Source organism: Macrotis lagotis, chromosome 4 (assembly GCF_037893015.1).
Source record: "Macrotis lagotis isolate mMagLag1 chromosome 4, bilby.v1.9.chrom.fasta, whole genome shotgun sequence".
NCBI classification, from domain to species: Eukaryota; Metazoa; Chordata; class Mammalia; order Peramelemorphia; family Peramelidae; genus Macrotis; species Macrotis lagotis.
The window spans coordinates 173,682,937-173,702,671 of record NC_133661.1 but is presented as its reverse complement, the minus strand read 5'-3'; the positions used below and the strand labels follow the sequence as shown (position 1 = coordinate 173,702,671).

The following is a 19,735-nucleotide window of genomic DNA, read 5'->3' as shown; positions in this document are numbered from 1 at the left end:
GATTTGCAAAAAAATACATAAATCATGCATATTTAAAGTCTACATGATCAAGTTAAGTTACCCTTGATTTGAACAAGATTATTTTATAATCCAAATGGTTTTTTTTACAAGGCCTAATGTAATTTTTCTTCTAAGTTTACAATTCTATGCATTCACTATTTGTAAAAGAGAATCCACATACCCGATTATTTCCACCAAGGCTGTTGTATATTAATCGGAAACGTTTTCTAGTATAAGTGCATCTATATGTTCCTCCCATGAGGTATTCAATGACAAGTCCTATATCAATCAGAGTTATCTTATATCCTGGAGGAAGGTTCCCCTAGGAAAAAAAGCATCATCCTTAAAGTTGTAGTATGAAACTCTCTCTTTAATTTGATATGCATATATGAACAATCTACAAATTAAGTTTCTATGTACAAATGGTTTTTTACATCTTGTATGAGTGGGTTCAACCAGGTAATGAAAAATGAGCCTTAGATTTATTATATTCATTTCTAGGTACTGAGTGGTTAAGCAAGGAAAAGGAAAAGATATTACTGATTCAGAGATGTTCCCTTCCAGAAGGGAGTGTGTGGGACCTGAGATCTAGATCTTAAGGGTGGCCTAAAGTACTTACTATAAAATATAGTTTTCCATAAGAATATTGTAAATAGTGTTTAAAGTCTGAGTCTAGTAATAATTTTTATATAGAACTTTTAAAGATTACAAAGCTCTTTATATCCTCATAACAACCAGTCAGGGAAGAAAATACTATGCCATTTGTTCATGAAGCTCAGAAAGATTAAATGATTAGCACATAGCTTTTAAGAATTAGAAGGCTTTCTAACACCATTATCATATAATGTTGACCTGACCCTATGAAACTATAATATTTGTAATTCTTGTTGTTCACTCGCTTCAGTTGTGTCTAACCCTACATGATGCCATTCGGTATTTTCTTGACAAGTATAATATTAGAGTAGTTTGCCATTTCCTTCTCCAGTTCATTTTTACAGATGAAGAAATTGAGGCAAACAGGATTAAGTGATTTGCCCAGGGTCACACTAAGTGTCTGAAGTAAAATTTGAACTCAGATCTTTCTACTCTAAGCCCAATGATCTATCTACTGCATTGCCTGACTATCCTTTTAAAATTTTAGTAATACAAAATAGAATATTTTTTTACATTTTCAATTAGACAGATTTTTAGGTGCTAGTATGAAAATCTAATTCCCATTTTTCTATAAGTAAATGCAACCTAAGATCTCAACAATTAACTTATAAACATTTTCTTTTTTTGTTTTGGCAAGGCAATGGGATTAAATGACTTGTCCAAGGTTACACAGCTAGGCAATTATTAAGTGTCTGAGACCAGATTTCAACTCAGGTACTCCTGACTCCAGGGCCAGTGCTCCATTCACTGCACCACCTAGCTGCCCCTTCAAATGAACATTTTTGGATTCAAAATGATTCTGAATTTAAACTGTTTAATTTTATGGTGGGAGGTGAGGAGAACCTCAATTATACCTATGTAATATTCATCATTGTTGTTAATATAAATCTTGATTGGTGGAGTTTCCTATTACAGAGCAAATAATAAATTAGATAGACATGCAGGCCTGTGTCTATATACTCAAACAGCATTAATTTTAAAATCTTTTCCTGGAATAGGTTTTATTTCTTTCATATAGTTTATATTTATGATCTAATTTTGGCTTTCTGCCATTACCCATTCTTCCAGATGATCTTTCCATCTCTCTTAATAATTTATTTCATGAGATCTATATTTTTCAAGTTTTGTAGTTTAATATTTCATGTCTTTTTTGAGGATAATCTCATTGCAAAAGTCCACAAAAATCACATCAGAGACATTTCTATTTTATTATTGTCTGTTTGCCTAAAATTCAAACTTATTGATAATTGATAACTTCTTCATTTAAAGCATGCTTGTTTAGCTCCCAAGAGAGCTCGTAATAATAAACTAATTCATTCTATGTATTAACAAATGCAAAAAAATAAATTTTAATATAGAAAATGAGCTCTCCAACAATGTCCATTATGACAGGAGAATACTGGGAAATGACTAACTGGTGGGGGTTGAGAGGACAATGACAGAGTTAACAAAAATTTAAAGCAAGCAACTTGCTCCCACCCCCAACTCCCTTCAAAATTTTGTACTTCTTACATATACAACTTTAATTTATATACTTTAGAAAATGTTCAGTCAACCTTTCTATCCCTCTGAGTCCATACTATATATGAAGAAAAACGTACATGGCAAAAAATAAAAAATAAAAAAAAATTGGGCCTATTATCACATCAAACATATAAAGTATAGCTGCATCAACTCACATGTTTGGTGTCAGAATCAACTGTTTCTTCCTACATTGCAAATGAGAGGGGAAAACTCCTGGACCCAAAGCTTGCCATCTTTTCCTCTCATGCTAATCAATTAAATGTTTCCTTCTGAAAGAATCTTGTTAAGTGGTGCCAGTTTAAAAAAATAGAATTGATAAACAAGAATTAGAATATAATCCAAATCTTTCCTACTAGATTCCCATGTGTGATAAAAGTCATATAAGGCACTGAAATGAGGAACCTAGAAACTAGACAGTGAAAGATTGAAAGGGAATAGATAAAAACTAAATACTTCCAAATTAAGAATTTACTGGGTTAATGTTTTAAATAAAATAATTTGAGTCCATATAGACACAGCCTTCTAAACAAATAGATGACTAATTTCAAGAGGCAGCATAGAATTGCACAAACTGCAAGTTTTAAGTTTGAGTTACCAATATATCCTGATGATCATAATAACAACTTTATAAGGATAATATTACAAGATCAGAAAAGCTCAATGGATTTTTGATAAGGATTAAATAATGAACAAAGTATTTTTGAAGAGTGAAGTGTCATATAAATGTATAAATAAAAGTATATTTTTGAATTATTCTGATATAAGTCAACATAAAAATCCTTTATTGTTTCTGAGGAAGGATGGATAGAGGTATAGACAAATAACATTGTGACAAACAAGCTTCTTTCAGGAGTCACTGGGCATTAAAGTAATAACATAAGTTAATACACTTTGCATTTTATAATTTTTAAAAACAAACTTTCATTAGCACAACCAAATTTAGGGAGAAAGAGTTCCTTTGTTTTCATGACTCTTTGATGGCATATTTACATTTATGTTTATGATCAGGGAATTCATTGATGTGATAATGCAGATCACCAACTGATCTACTATATGAAGTCTTAGAAATTTGTCAAGACTCAAAAACTTGGCCAGGATCACACAGTCAATATAGGTCAGAGGCTGGAGCTGAATTCAGTTCTTCTTGATTCCAAGGTAAACTATTTATCCACTATGCTACTATCTATCTTGAGGAATATTAGAGGAAATTAAAAAAAAATATTTTGCCACTCTAGGTATCAATTATCTATTAAGTTCTGTAAAAGAAAATTTAGGGCTTATTCTATTTTCAAAGAAAATGAAAACATACCTGCTTGACATCTCGAACAAGGTGAAATAGCATTGGATTAGTTGGGCCTTGTTTCTTTATGGAAAATGAGAAAAAAATTATAAATATTAAAATGACTAGAAAATTATCAATGAAGCTTACGAAGAATTCAAAAACAAAGATTTATTTACAAAAAGATTTTGAACCATTCATCATTCATATAAGGATTTCCTTGTAGAGTACCAGAGTTTTAAGGAATTCAAGGTGGACAGAACAACAGTAATGGTCCAGGTGACTGAGTAACAAAATCAATTTAATCAGTCGTAAGAGGGAGTTATCATGCAAGTATAATACATTTTCTTGATTTCTCATCTACTATTACTCTTGCTACCCCAAAACCTTTTATTTGTTTATATTTCATATACATCAATGTACCTGTGTACTTTCCTAGCTAGACTTTAATCTCACAAATAAGATTTTTTTCTTGTATTCTCTAACTCATTGTTTATTATATAGCACACACTTAATAAATATTTGTAATCTGAGAAATTATAGTATTTTTACAAAATTAGGATTGTTTCCTGAGATAAAAATATTTCAATTACCTAATACCCTTTGTTTCTCAACACCACAGTGAAAGCTCATGAAGTAGGAGTTTATTATATTCTAGAAAACAAATTTATTTATTTTATTTATATTTAAGGCAATAGGGTTAAGTGACTTGCCTGAGGTCACACAGCTAGACAATTATTAAGTGTCTGAGGCTGGATTTGAACTCAGGTACTCCTGACTCCAGGGCCAGTACTCTAGCCACTGTGCCACCTAACTAACCCCCAAAAAGGAATTTATTTTTAAAAATAGAAAGTTATGTATACAGAAGTACTCCAAAGTTCTATGTATAGAGAATTCATCATGTAAGAACTTCTGAAAAAATCTACCTCTTTTTTTTCTTTCCATTAATGAGGTTCAAATCAAATGTAGTTCTCTCCCTTTTCTAAACTCTTCTTGAGAATCTGTAGCTTAATGCCTGTATTGCTAGTAATCTGTGACATCCTTTCATAAAGCCCTAGTAATGGGGTGGCTAGGTGAAGCAGTGGATAAAGCACTGGCCCTGGAGTCAGGAGTACCTGGGTTCAAATCAGGTCTCAGACACTTAATAATTACCTAGCCTTGTGGCCTTGGGCAAACTACTTAATCCCATTTGCCTTGCAAAAACCTAAAAAAACAAAACAAAACATAATGCCATAGTAACCCTGATACTGTTTTTTCCCAGTGAAAACATCTAAGATTATCAAGATTTTAAAAAATTAATTCAGAGAAATTCACTTAAAGAAATCAACTCTCTATCTCCAATTTTAACTTTTCTCAGCAGTAAACTGAAGTATTTGGACTACAGTACCATTAAATCCCATAGGGTTCCTTTTTAGTTCAAAATTTATGAGTCCTCAAGGATAAGGATTGCTTTATTTTATCATTTTGTTTCTTTTAGTGTTTACTTAGTGTGCATTGAATAGTGGGTGCTTAAATAAATGATTACTGGCTCTTTAATTACCAATTAATTATAAGCTCCTAGAGGTAAGGAGATTTAAATGATACTTCTCTGTATTATTCTACAGTAGTTAGCATATCACAATTAATAAATACATGCTTGCAAACAGTCAAAACTGGTTGTGGATCAAATGAAGATATTTTGGAATTTTTTATCAATGGTTCAATGAGAATGGAAGTAGGTTTCAATATACAAACACTTCCTTTATAGACTGCCTCAGAAGTATTAAGACAATGGACAATACAAAGTACTGGTAACAAGCAAGGACTTAAAAACTCCAAATAGGGAGGGAACAAAGGAAGAATATTTGAAAAACACAATAGCCTATTGAAGTAAGCACTGGAATATCATTAAGTAGCTATCTGTGCTTCTGTTTCCTGATCTGCAAAATGGGTAGATAAGAATAAATAAGTTAAGTTCCTTTTTCTAGATAAATACTTTGATGAATCTGTTTCTAAATAGATTTACATAAAACAAAATGTAAAAAAATAAAACTAAGAAGTAAAAATGATTTAGAGATTTAAATTATATTCAAAGCTAAGTAAATTTATTTTAAATAATAAAAATAATGGATTGTATTCCACAAGTGGGAAAAAGTAATGCTTTACAATTTTACAAAGATGGGAAAGGCTTCATGGAAGGAAAAAATTTTATTTTAGTAAAAATTTTGATACCTTTTTTATTTTTTTAAATCATTATTATAAGGCATTTTCAGATAGAGACCCCATTCATGAGTATTCTCTTCTTTTGAAAAACAACTCCTCACCAGCTCATCAAAATTAGCTGATAAATTAACATTCCCTTGATAATCTATGCAAAATCACCAAGAAAGTAAATATGCTTTCTCAAGTATTCTCTAACTCCAACAGTATCCATTCCAATTATATAGTATTTGGCCGTGTGTGTGTGTGTGTGTGTGTGTGTGTGTGTGTGTGTGTGTGTTATTAGTGAATAACAGATTTCAAAAGCTTAACATGTAGTGAAAAGCAGGAAGTTTGGTAAACTGGATGGGGAAAATTCATATATCAGCAATGGAATTAATGGATAAAAAGAGTACCACTATACTAATTCACTAATCATTTCAATATAGGTCTCCTTTACATGCTTAAACATTATCAAAGACCCCAAAGAGCTATTTATAGCTGTGATATATTGTTTGGTTGAAATAGAGTCTCGTTTAATCTAAGTAGACTTTCCCAAAGGCTTCCCCTCCCTTCCACAGCATGGCTTCGGTGCCTAAAACTGAGGATTCCTGTTGAGGCTAAATCAGAGCTGCTGCCACTGCTTAAGCCCCTGACTCCCTATGGGAGATGAATTTGTGGAATGAAAAATATCTATGTACAAAGAAAATCAGGCCTCACACAGACATGTACTTGGAAAAGAATGTATTAATATGCTAATAATGTTTTGGTATTAGTGCAAACAGTTTTAACATGATGGAGCTCCTGGAAGGGTTCTGGGAAGCATGTAACACACTTTGAATACTACTGGCATAGAGGAATGCATGAGACAACAGAGAAATGGAAATTGAGATGTCTCCAAATGAACTCATTATCCATTCTAGTGACTCCTTTGGAAGTCTTTGCCTTTAAGATAAAAAAAAACCCAAAAAACAAAAACCCGTAACTTATCCTCTTCTCACCTATCCTTATCAGTTCTACTCTTCTTACAGGTTATATATTCTCCCACATAGTCTTTGATTCAGTGACACTGGTCTACCTACTATTTTACAAACAGAACATTACATCTCTGGCTATATTCTCTAGTTGTTGGCTGTGAATGAAATGCTCTCCTTCCTCATCTCTTCTTCTGCCTCTGGTTCATTTTTAAGTCTAAGCTAAAATACTACCTTGTCAGGAAACTTTGCCAAATCCCTTTTAATTCTAAGGTCTTCCCTCTATTAATCATTTCACATTTATCTGATGTAAAGCTTGTTTATACATATCTGCATAGTGCTTATCTCCTTGCTAGACTTCCCAGTTCCTTGAGGGCAGAGATTGTTAACCTTTCTTTATATCTTCTATGCCTACAGCAGAGCTGGTTACTTAAATGTTTTTTGATAAAGATGGAAGACATAACATTGATAGTATTATGAGCAACTTGATCGAACTTTTTGAAATACTTACTGTGTTATAAAGTTCTTCTAGCCTAGGAATTGTGAGGAATTTATGCATGCTTACTCCATTTTCAATAAGAAGTTTTACAAATGCGACTCTATCCATTACAAGTGCATCTAACATGGCTTGTTCCAAAGATCCAACCTAAAAAGGAACCAATATAAATAACATATTTAAGCAATGTTAATTAATTGAGACTTTTTACATATAGTTGTGAAAATATAACCACAACTGACTCTACTCTTGAATATTTACAACTAGTTCTTCCTGAATAATGATGGATAAGGAAACATTCAGATTTCTGAATGAATAGGGTGGAGGGAAAGAAAGGAATTCTTTGAAACAATGTAAGACTTATTTTTTAAAAACAAGTAAATAGAATCTGAATGACTCTGATATAAATATAAGGCAAAATGTAGAGAGCTTGCTTAATATTTATTGGTTTGGGTTTTTTTTTAGGTTTTTGCAAGGCAAATGGGGTTAAGTGGCTTGCCCAAGGCCACACAGCTAGGTAATTATTAAGTGTCTGAGACCAGATTTGAACTCAGGTACTCCTGACTCCAGGGCCCGTGCTTTATCCACTGCCACCTAGCCGCCCCTGTGCTTAATATTTATGGAACTTGCAAACTACATTCACTCACTTACTTACATTTAAAATTTTTTTAAAAAACTGGCTATCATCTTTAACAAGTCCAAAATGGCTAGAATATTGATAAAGAGAATTAATGATATCAAGAAGTTATAAATATTATAATCTAGAATAAATAAATATTTATCATTTGAATAGAACCCATAGAAGCTGACTCTCCCAACTACATTTTACAATTGCTAGTATTCTGCAGTAAGAAAAGAATAAAGATCTAAAACTGAAAGACCCTCTCAGAATAAGTGGAATGCTTATACTTCCTACGAATGAACAAGAGCTGGGAAGGGAAGGACAAAGTCAAAATCATTCACTGTATCAAAGACTAATAGGAAGTCAACATAAAAACAATTATGATTATGTACACACACATTCTGTAAAGAATAAATGAAAGCTAATCAGAAAAGGGAAGGTAGTGATAATGAGGAAGATCAGACAAAGACTTTCACAGACCATGAGGTTTTAGCTGGGACTTGAAGGAAGGCAAGAAGCAGAGCTGAGCACTGCAGATTGAGGGAACAGTCTGTGAAAGTGCCAAGAGTCCAGAGATGGAGCATTTTATATGAGGAATAAAAAGGCAAGAGTCACTGAAAGATGGGAAGAGGCCAGGATAGAAAAGACTTTGAGTGCCAAACAGAAGATTTTCAATCTGACCTTTGACATTACTAAGTGTGATAGATTGTCATAGTCAGATCTCCAATTCAGGAAAATTAATGGAATAGCTGAGTGGACTGGAATAGAGAAACTTATGACAGGATCAATAACCAACAGGCCACTACAATAGTCCAGATGTGAGGGAATAAAGGCCTGTACTAAAAGTGTCAAAGAAAAGAAGGAACATGTATAAGAGATGTTATAGAAAAGGTAACAATCAAAGAACATCAAAAATCAAAGACTGGGTGGCTAGGTGACACAGTTGGAGGCGGCTAGGTGGCACAGTGGATAGTGCACCTGCCTTGGAGTCAGGAGGGCCTGGGTTCAAATCCGACCTCAGACACTTAATAATTACCTTGAAAAAAATCTAAAAAAAAAGACAATACAAAAGATTGAGGAATCGAGGATAACTGTCAGGTTAAAAGCTTAGGTAACAAAAAAAGACAATAATTAGTGGAAAAGGCTTAGTGTTTAATTCTGGAGAAACTGAGTTTAGAATATTTATGAAACATGTAGCTCGGTTTTATATATATATATATATATATATGAAAATAGGCAGCTGGAGAAAGAAACTAGAGGTTACCGAGGTTACCCGAGTGCAAATTTGACTTCAGACACTTAATAATTACCTAGTTGAGTGATCTTGGGCAGGTCACTTAATCCCATTGCCTTAAATAAACAAAAGTTTAAAAAAAATAACATTTGGGGAAGCTAAGTGATGCAGTGGATAGAGCACTAGCCCTGGCTTCAGGAGAAACTAGAGGTTAAGCAGATTGAAGAATCATCAGTCCAGAAACAACTGAAAAGGTTGGAATTGAATTGGTCACCAAGTGACAACATATTAGAGAAGAGGGCCTAGGATTGAACCCAATGGAGTACTCACAGAAAATGGGTGTGACCTGAACAAAAATCCAATCAAGCAGAGACTAAGGAGTCATGATAGGTAAGGTAGAGGCAAACCTGGTTAAACTTAGAAAAGGTTTATCAAAGAAACTTGAAGGAAGAAAATATCAAAAAGAGAGACATCAGTGAAGCTAGGTGTTGCAGGGGCATAGCAACAGTCCTAGAATCAGAAGGACTCAGAAATTTCATACTTACCAGTGGTGTGACTCATTAACTCTACTGCCTCACCCCACCCCAAAAAGAGAAAGAATCATCAATAGTGTCAATGACTGAAGAGAGGTCAAGAAGGACAAAGATTTAGAAAATAGGAGAAACAAGTCTTGACCCAAAAAAGCACCTAGACATTATAATTCAAAAAATCTCAACAGAAAACTCTCCAGACCTCTTAGAACCATAAGACAAAGTAATAATAATATTTTGTCCTTCATTTTCAAAGAAGACCATGACATCAGGGAGGTGATGCCATTACAAGCACATGAATTGAATTTGAGTGAGGGGTGCTCACTTTCTCCTCTAGAGTCATCTGGGTCCAGTGACCAGATATGACTCAGGATGACTGGAGATGGCTCAGGATGTGAGGCAATCAGGCTTAAAGTGACTTGTCCAACATCACAGCTAGTAAGGATCAAGTGTCTGAGGCCAGATTTGAACTCCCATCCTCCTGAGTCCAAGACTCTATCCACTGCACCACCTAGCTGCAGAAGGCAAAGCAGAAATTGAAAAATCTACCACCCACATCTGAAACAAATTCCAAAATGAAAACTCAGGAACATTATAGAAAAAAATCTAGAGAGTTTCTAAGATATATGCAATCAAAAAGAACTCAAGTATTAAAGAGCCCCAATTACACCCAAGTTTACAGCCACTACTATAAGGAAAAAGTGCTTGAAATACACACACACACACACACACACAAACTTTTTAAGCCAAGAATAAAATTGAGTATTATCTTATGGGGGAGAAAAAGATCTCTAATAAAATTGAGGACTTTCAAATATTCCTAATGGAAAGACCATTAGAAACACTCAAGTTCAAAGACAGGAATGAACAGAAACAAAATGATAAGACAGGAATGAAGATAGAGGACTAGAAAAGGATAAATTGCTTACCTTCTATTAAGCCCACTAGGTGGTATGTTGGATAAGTACAGAAGACATGAGTTTAAAACCACCCTTAAGACACTTCAAGCTTCCCAGCTTTATAAGTATAAGCAAGTGAAAGATATTTAATCTCTGCTCTTCTAGTTTTCCCATCTATTGATAAAATGGGGATAATAACAGCATCTACCTCACATGATTTTTGTGAGGATCAGATGAGATGACAACTGTAAAACATTCAGTACATAGTACTTAGCATAGAGAAGACCCTTGATAAAAGCTTGTTTCCATTTCCCACTTTCCCTATTACAGGGAGACGATATATATATATATATATATATATATATATATATATATATATATATATATATATATATTTCCTCTGAAGCCTATTATCATGGTTCATAGAAAGAGTTGAGTTAGACAGAAGACCTGGAAATAGTTCTATGATTATGTCTTGGCGATCTTAAAAATAAGATTAGAAAAGAGAATGGAAGAATACACTGGGGAGGGGAAAGGAAAGTTACACATTTTACACATTTTGTTTTTTACACACTAGAGTATACAAACAGAATTAGGTACAAAATTACATCTCACAAGAAAGAGAAGAAGAAGATAAGGGAAAAGGAAGAATCAGTGAAGATAGATAAAAGAAGGGTAAGTTCTAAGTAAAACTGTACCTAAAAAAAAAATCTTTCTTTTTGGGGTAGCAAAGAAAATGCAATGGAATAGCACTGCCTTGTAAGAAATGAAGAGATACTCTCAGAGAGACCTGGGAAGACTTTTAAGAATTGATTTAGAACAGAGTAAAAAGAACCAGGACAACAACTGCAGTTGTCTTGGCAATGACAGATCAATATGGCCCACTGGCTGGAGGTTCCCTGACCCAGTCTTAGATGGACTATGATTGTCTTAGTTCTTTTCAATCTCAAATCCAAAATACCAGACTGATATGTCCTGGAATAACAATATCTGATTAAGTTAGCAATTAAAGAAATGTTTAAACCAATAAAATTACAGGTCTTCTGAAGTCTTCCATTGCCAAATTTACTACAAAGATAAATATATGGAAAAATTAATAAGTTTTTTTAAGTCTTTTTTTTTAAATTTTTACAGGGCAGTGGGGTTAAGTGACTTGCCCAAGATCACTCAACTGGGCAATTATTATGTGTCTGAGACCGAATTTGAACTCAGGTCCTCCTGACTCCAGGGCAGGTGCTCTATCCACTGCACCACCTAGCTGCCCATAAAATGTCTTCTCTTATGTAGATCCTCACTACGTAAGAGACCTATTTAAAGTTAAAATCAACTAGCAGTGTTCTTTGAAACCTAAGACAAAGACTAAAGAATAATAAAGACCAAACTTCCTTTCCAGAATTAATTTCTCCATTGTTTTTACCATTATTGCACTTTAAATGGAAGTAAGTTTAAGGGGGAAAAAACTTTTAAAAGAAGAGCATGCTTTCACGGTTGCTACTTATTAGATAACTCAAATACTGATGAATGCTGCATTGCTATCAATGAGACAACAAATATGCCTTGTGCCATCAGACATAAAACAAGATGCACTTATTAAGAGCCTACTATAATATGCAAAGCACCATATGTGTATGGATGAAAAATAACACTTATCCTTGCGGAATTTACAATTCAGTAAAAGTAGGGTTAACAAAATACATTTTTAAAAATGTAGGTAGAAAGTGATAAGGGCATTGGAAATGTTTTAATAATTAGAATACAAATAGGAAGAGATTACTTTCAGTGAAAGGAAATCTAATTGGATCTGGAGATCAAGAAAATTAATCAAAAAGTTAACCTGGATTTATGTCACAGATTGAGTGCATTATGCAATTAATTAGGTCATTATAAAAACTTCCAAATTTCATTCAGAATAAATATTATTTACATACCAGCCATTGTTGTCCATAAACAAATACATGATTTTTGGCAATATCAACTCTATCCCATGCCAGTGTAAGAACAAGTTGGTCAAAAGCAGATGCATTAGTGCCTGAATCAAATAAGGGGATATGTATCAACATGTAAAATTCACAAAATCACTGCCTTTTAAAACATGAATATTTACAATGACTATTTCCCCTAAAAGAGAAGTTACATCTGTTCATCAAAAACTTTCCTACCCTGCCCTAAATGTGTGTGAGAAAGACAAAGTTAGAAATAGCTAACTCAACTCAATTTGACAAACATTAAACAAACATCTATGCAATAACTTTTTTAAAGGAAGCAAAGAATACTGTCAACTTGGGAATTATAAGGAAATGACACCCAAATTGCTCCTTGAGAAAATTGTGTTGTGGGTATATGTGTGTATACTTGTAAATCAAAGGGAGTAATATGGAGTAAGTTTTGAAATGGTTTCAAAATGCCAGGCTGAGAAATTTTTTTTGCCTAACAGAAAGAAGAAGAAACTATGGCTATAGTTTAGGAACATTAATTGACAATTCGGCACAAAATGCATTGATGAGAAGAAAGACTGGATGCTGGGAGACCAAAAAGAATGCTGAAATAGGACAAAAGAGGCCTGAAGAAAACATACAATAGAAAGGTCATGTAAGTAAAGAGAAGAGAACAGATGTAAGACTTGACAACTGACTGGGTATAAGAATTTTAGAGAAGAAAGTGTAGGAAGATTCCTGGCTAACAACTTGAGTGCCTAGAAGAACGATGATGTCCTCAAAGGAAATAGATGAGTCTGAATGAAAGAACAGTTTGGGGGAGAGATATTATATTGTCAGATACCCATATTGGACAGATAGTGATGCCCAGGCTAATGGACTCAGAAAAAAAAATTTAGGTAGGGCGAGGCTTCTATTCTGGATTACCTTTCTCTGTTAGATGATGAGATTCTCAAAGGCAAGGGCTATGATGCCTTTCTTTGTATTCTCATTGCTTAGCACAAGTGCCTAGCAGTTAGCAGGTACTTAATGTTTATTTACTCTAATTCTGGATAGCAAGAAAAGAAATTTTTCAGCATTGAATAAAAGAAAAGAAAGTCAACTATATCCATGGCCAGGAGGCAAGATGATGGAGAAAATGAGACAGCTATCTATGGGAAGGCCTAACTGAGTTGATGAATGCTAAGTGATTTCTTCAGCCTCTTCTTACTCAAGTAAGAGTCACTACTGCTTTCTTAAATGACATAGAACCACAAAATGACAGCTTAAATGAGACAAACACAGCTGTTAGTAACACAATGTCCTAAATTCCCTGATGTCTAGGGCCCCTGAATGACCAAATTTGTTCAGTCAATAAACCACGTGCCAGGCACTATTCTCAAAAAGAGGCAAAAAAAAGAAACTTTGCCTTCAAGGAGGTCAAATCTAATGAAGGAGACAACAAACAAATTCTAAACAGACAAACACAAAATAATTAAAACAGGGAAGAGAGCCAGCAGGCAGAGATGAGAATGGAGAGTATTCAAAATGCAAGAGACAGCCAGAGAAAATGCCTGAAGCCAAAAGAATGGCCTATTCCTAGAATAGATAGGATGCCAGTATCTCTGGATAGAAGAGCAATGGCAGGAAGCTATGACTGAGGATGGCCTGATGTGGGGTAGGGAGAGACAAAAGCTCCAGGAACGAGGTGATGAGATTTGTGCCAGGGTGGGAGCAAAGTCAGAAGAGAGGAAGCATATTTGAGAAATGTTGCAAAGCTGAAACCAACAGGTCCTGGCAGCAAACTGGATAGGATAGATAGAGAGCAGTTAAGAATGATACCTAGTAAGTCTGAAGAACAAGGAAGATGGTGGTGTTCTTGCCAGATAGCAAGAAGGAGGGGTTAGAGGAAAAGATAGTTGAGTTTTGGACTTGCTTTGCTTAAGATATCTGACAGGCAATTTGGAGATGTAATTATGGGGGTCAGTAGAAAGGGTAGGACAGGAAAGGCAAATCTGATAATCATCAGCATAGAGATGGTAATTCTAATCTTTGGTGATAAGATCACCAAATCAAGTAAAGAGCAACAAGAGAAGAGGAGGAAAGAGAAGATCCTTGAGGAACCTCTAAAAGCAGGGAAAGCTATGAAGAAGACAACTGATGGTGGGAGAATTGAAAGAGTGGTTTCCCAAAAATCTAAAGAGTATCACGAAGACAAGGGTATCAAAGACTACAGAGAAGCTGAGAAAAATGACTGAGACTAAACCACTGAATCTGGCAATTAAGAGATCACTGGTATCTTTAAAGAGAACAGAATATGATCAGAAGATGGCCTGTGAAGGATTAGGAGAGTAAAAAAGGAAAGAAAGTAGAGGCAACTCTTACAGATGTCCTTTTACAGTTTAGTCACAAAGTGAAGAAAAGATATAGGGTGAATTTTCAGCAATGAAAAGATTACATGAGTGTTTTTTTGGATAGGGGAGAGGTAGGCATGTTTCTAAGCAGTAAGATATGAGTCAGTACACAAGGAAAGATTGAAAATAAATGAAAGAACAGGAATGAAAGAGGGGGCAATTTACTGAAGGAAACAGGATGGAAAGGAATCACTTAAGTAGACAAAAAGGTAATCTTAGATTAGTCTTCCTAGGTGACCTCTTCATTTGAGATCAGAGTGGAGGACATAATGGCAGAAGGTATGTGAGTGATATAAAATTTGAAAGAGGGAGTCCTCAGTCTGCCAAACAGACTGATGGGTCCCTGTCTACTTGCAGACTGCTGGAATTCTGAGAGTGCTGATCTTCATTTTTAAAAACTCCAGTCATAAATGCTATCTACATAGCTAAGCCAAAAACACATCGATTATTTCTATATGAAGAGAGAGGGGTTGGGGTACGGTGTTACATGATGAGTCAGAGCAATAGCAATGATATAACAGGAATTAGCCAGACAGCAGTGCTACTACTTATTGCACCAACTCCTAAAGCTCAATTCTCTTTATTTATGAAAGTATCAATTCACCAGAGAAAAAAGTGTTGAATTTAACTATTTCTGAGTGATGTAACTCATCATCTGGAATGTGGAATTATTCTGTTTAGGTGAATGCTCATAGCTATCATTTTAAAGAGACTTTCAAATAGTCTTCTAGAGCAAAAAAATCTTTGCAAAAGATTTAGTTAGAAAAGAAACCATCAATCTCACACAATAATCAATTTACATATAATTATAATGACTGAGCTTGGTCCCAATTCCTGTATTCTTTTGCAGAGATGGACAAAGCTATTAACATGAAATATGGCATAAGCTGTCAATGTTTGGTTGGAAATTTAACTTTTTTAATTAAAATTATGTTACAAAGTATGATTCATTAGGGAATGACAGACTGAAGATGGAGGTGGGCAGTTACATTTTAAGATAAAGATGATATAAAAACAAGATACAATATTTTTCAAAAGTAAATGTTACATGGTTCTGAAAATTTAGATATCTTTTAAACAAAGTGAAGATCTTACCTTTTAACAGTGCTGTAAGTATTGCAACATCTATGTCTTGATGTTCATCTGATCCAATGTGGAAAACAGTTATCTGGCATTAAAAAAAAAGTAATACACACATTTATGTTCACACTTTCACCTTTAATGTACCAAGAAATGCTATTTTAAAAAAGAAGAAATAAAATTTATTTACAGTATTTCAGTATCACATAGAGAAAAGGCAAAGATACATTATTTCTCAAACATACAATTTTGGTAAATTTTCAAGGGAGTTTATCTAATCTCACTGACATGAAGGCAAATGACCATTTAATGTACTATATATCTCAAAATTGATATGACTCTGAACTGAATTTAAGCTATTAAGTTAGCACCTGTGAAAAAAATTCATATTAATATTCCCAAGAATGCTCAGGATTAAATATTATTAGAATCTATATTAGGTAAGACTTAAATCTTAATAAAACCATAAACAAAACTTCCCATTTGATATTTACATCAATCAATAAGCCAATTTATTATGTGACACCCACTGTGCTTATAAGCATGCCTTATAAAGACAAAAATAAAAGTTTTGATCTGGAGGGCACCAAATTGACAATTCCAGACATCTTAATGGCTCTTAAAAAAAACGAAAACTTGTTACAACTCAATATTTACTAAAAGAATTATTTTTCAATAGAATAAGGTGTGGGATGAACTATCCCTTAAAAATGTAAATGAAAAGCAGACTGGATTAAAAACCAGAATCCTACAAGAAACACATTTGATGCAGAGAGATACATAAAGTAAAAGGTTGGAGCAAAATATATTTTGCTTCAGCTGAAGTGAAAAAAGGGGGTAGCAATCCTTAGACAAAGCAGCTTCTAAAATAGATATCATTAAAAGAGATAAGGAAGGAAACTATATCCTCCTAAATGGTACCATAGACAATAAAGTAATTTCAATACTAAATATGTTTGCAATCAATGATATAGCATCCAAATTCTTAGATGAGAAATTGAAAGAGTTAAAGGAAGATATAGAAAGCAAAAGTCTACTAGTGAGAGACCTCAACCTCCCATTCTCAGATTTAGATTAATCTAACCATAAAATAAACAAGAGGGAAGTTAAGGAGGTAAACAGACTGTTAGAAAACTTAGACATGGAAGACTTATGGAGGAATGGGGATAGAAAGGAATACACTTTCTTTTCTGCAGTACATGGCACACAAAATTTGACCATGTACTAGGGCATAAAAACCTAATAATTGCAGAAATAGTGAATACATCTTTCTCAGATCATAATGCAATAAAAAAAATCACATGCAATATTGGGCGAGAGAGATATAGACTCAAAACTAAGTGGAAAATAAATAACCTCATGTTAAAGAATGAGTGGATAAAACAACAAATTACAGAAAGAATTAATTATTTCCATCCTAGATAATGACAATTATGAAACAACATACCAAAACTTATGGGATACACTCAAGGTGGCTCTCAGGGGACATATTATATCTTTAAATGCTTATATGAATAAATTAGAGAAAGAGGAAATCAATGAACTAAATATGCAACTAAAAAAATTAGAGAAAAGAACAAATTAAAAATTCCCAATTAAATACCAAATTAGAAATTCTAAAAATTAAAGGAGAAATTAATAAAATTGAAAGAAAAAACTATTGAATTAATAAATAAAACCAAGTTAGTTTTATGAAAAACACCAATAAAATTGGTAAACTTCTGGTTAATTTTATTAAAAAAAGAAGAAAACCAAATTGCTGGTATCGTAAACGAAACAGGTGAACTTACCACCAATGAGGAAATTAAAGTAATAATTCAAAATTATCTTGCCCAACTCTATACCAATAAATTTGACAATCTAAATGAAATGGATGAATATTTTACAAAAATATAAGTTTCCTAGCTTAAATGAAGGGGAGATCAAATACCTACACAATCCTATCTCAGAAAAAGAAATTCAATAAGCCATCATTGAACTCCCTAAGAAAAAAATCTTCAGGGCCTGATGGATTCACAAGTGAATTCTACTAAACATTTATGAAACAATTGGTTCCAATTCTATATAAACTCTTTGGAAAAATAGGGGAAGATGGAAGTCTGCCTAACTCTTTCTATGAAACCAATATGGTGCTGATACCTAAACCAGGAAGAGTTAAAACAGAAAGAAAATTATACTTATCCCCTGATGAATACAGATGCAAAAATCTTAAATAAAATCTTAGAGAAATAAGGAGATTTATGCCAGGAATGCAAGGGGTAGTTCAATATTAGGAAGACTGTTAGTATAATCAATTTTATCAACAAAAAGCCTATCAGAAATTATATGATCATATCAATAGATGTTGAAAAAGCGTCTGACAAAATACAGCACCAATTCCTGCTAAAAACACTAGAGAATGTAGGAATAAATGAACTGTTCCTTAAAATAATTAGCAGTATCTATCTGAAACCATTAACAAGCATTATATTCAGTGGGGAGAGGCTAGAGGCATTCCCAATAAGATCAGGGGTGAAACAAGGATGCCCATTATCACCACTACTATTCAATATTGTATTAGAAATGTTAGTTTCAGCAATTAGAGAAGAAAAAGAAATTGAAAGAATTAGAATTGGAAAGGAAGAGAAAAAACACTCACTCTTTGCAGGTGACATGATGGTCTACCTAGAAAATCCCAAGAAATCATCCAAAAAAACTACTGGAAACAATTGGCAATTTTATCAAAGTTGCAGGTTATAAAATAAACCCTCAAAAATCCTCAACTTTTCTATATATGTCAAGCAAGATACAGCAGGAAGAGCTAGAAAGAGAAATCCCAGTCAAAGTAACCTCAGATAATATAAAATACCTGGAAGTCTATTTGCCAAGGCAGACTCAGAAACTTTTTGAAAACAATTATGAAACACTTCTCACACAAATTAAATCAGATTTAAATAACTGGGCAAATATCAACTGCTCATGGATAGGTAGAGCTAATATAATAATGACAATTCTACCAAATCTAAACTACCTGTTTAGTGTCCTACCAATCAAAATTCCCAACAATTACTTTAAGGAGTTAGAAAAAGTTGTAAGTAAATTCATATGGGGAAATAAAAAGTCAAAAATTTCCAGGGATTTAATGAAAAAAAGTGCAAAAGAAGGGGGATTAGCCCTACCAGATCTAAAATTATATTATAGCATCAGTCATCAAAACTATCTGGTATTGGCTAAGACATACAGTGGTGAACCAGTGGAATAGACTAGGAGTAATAACAGGAAATGATTAGAGTAATCTGCTGTTTGATAAACCCAAAGAGTCCAGCTATTAGGATAAAAACTCTCTCTCTTTGATAAAAATTGCTGGGAAAATTGTAAGTTAGGATGGAAGAAACTTAGATTAGACCAACACCTCACACCCTTTACCAAGATAAGATCCAAATGGACACAGGATTTAGACATAAAAAAAACAATACTATAAGCAAATTAGAAGATCAAGGACTAGTTTATCTGTCAGATCTATGGAAAGGGGAGCAGTTTATGACTTAAGGAAGAGATGGAGAACATCACTAAAAACAAACTAGATGATTTTGATTACATTAAATTAAAAAGCTTTTGCACAGACAAAACCACTGTAACCAAGATCAAAAGAAATGTAGTAAACTGGGAAACAATCTTTACAACTAGATGTTTCAGACAAAGAATTCATTTCTAAAATATACAGAGAACTGAGTCATATTTAAAAAAAGCCATTCCCCAATAGACAAATGGTCAAAGGATATACAAAGGCAATTTACAGATGAGATCAAAGCAATCTATAGTCATATGAAAAAATTGCTCTAAATCATTACTTATTAGAGAAAGCTTCTCTGAGGTACCACTTCACACCTCTCAGACTGACCAATATGACCAGAAAGGTTAATGATCATTGTTGGAAGGGTTGTGGGAAACCTGGGACA

At 33.6% G+C, this 19,735-nt stretch overlaps 1 protein-coding gene across 2 annotated transcripts in view; it reads right to left on the bottom strand.

Annotated features, from left to right (window-relative positions):
* The window catches only part of TRPM7 (transient receptor potential cation channel subfamily M member 7), a 164,718-nt gene that overhangs the window by 53,277 nt on the left and 91,706 nt on the right, over window positions 1-19,735 (bottom strand). For both annotated transcript variants that reach the window (XM_074234686.1, XM_074234687.1), the window contains exons 10-14: window positions 15,813-15,885; window positions 12,319-12,419; window positions 7,121-7,255; window positions 3,488-3,541; window positions 182-322 (exon numbers count right to left, since the gene is read on the bottom strand). In XM_074234686.1, coding sequence (XP_074090787.1) covers window positions 182-322; window positions 3,488-3,541; window positions 7,121-7,255; window positions 12,319-12,419; window positions 15,813-15,885 — 504 coding nt within the window. The remainder of the gene's footprint in view (window positions 1-181; window positions 323-3,487; window positions 3,542-7,120; window positions 7,256-12,318; window positions 12,420-15,812; window positions 15,886-19,735) is intronic.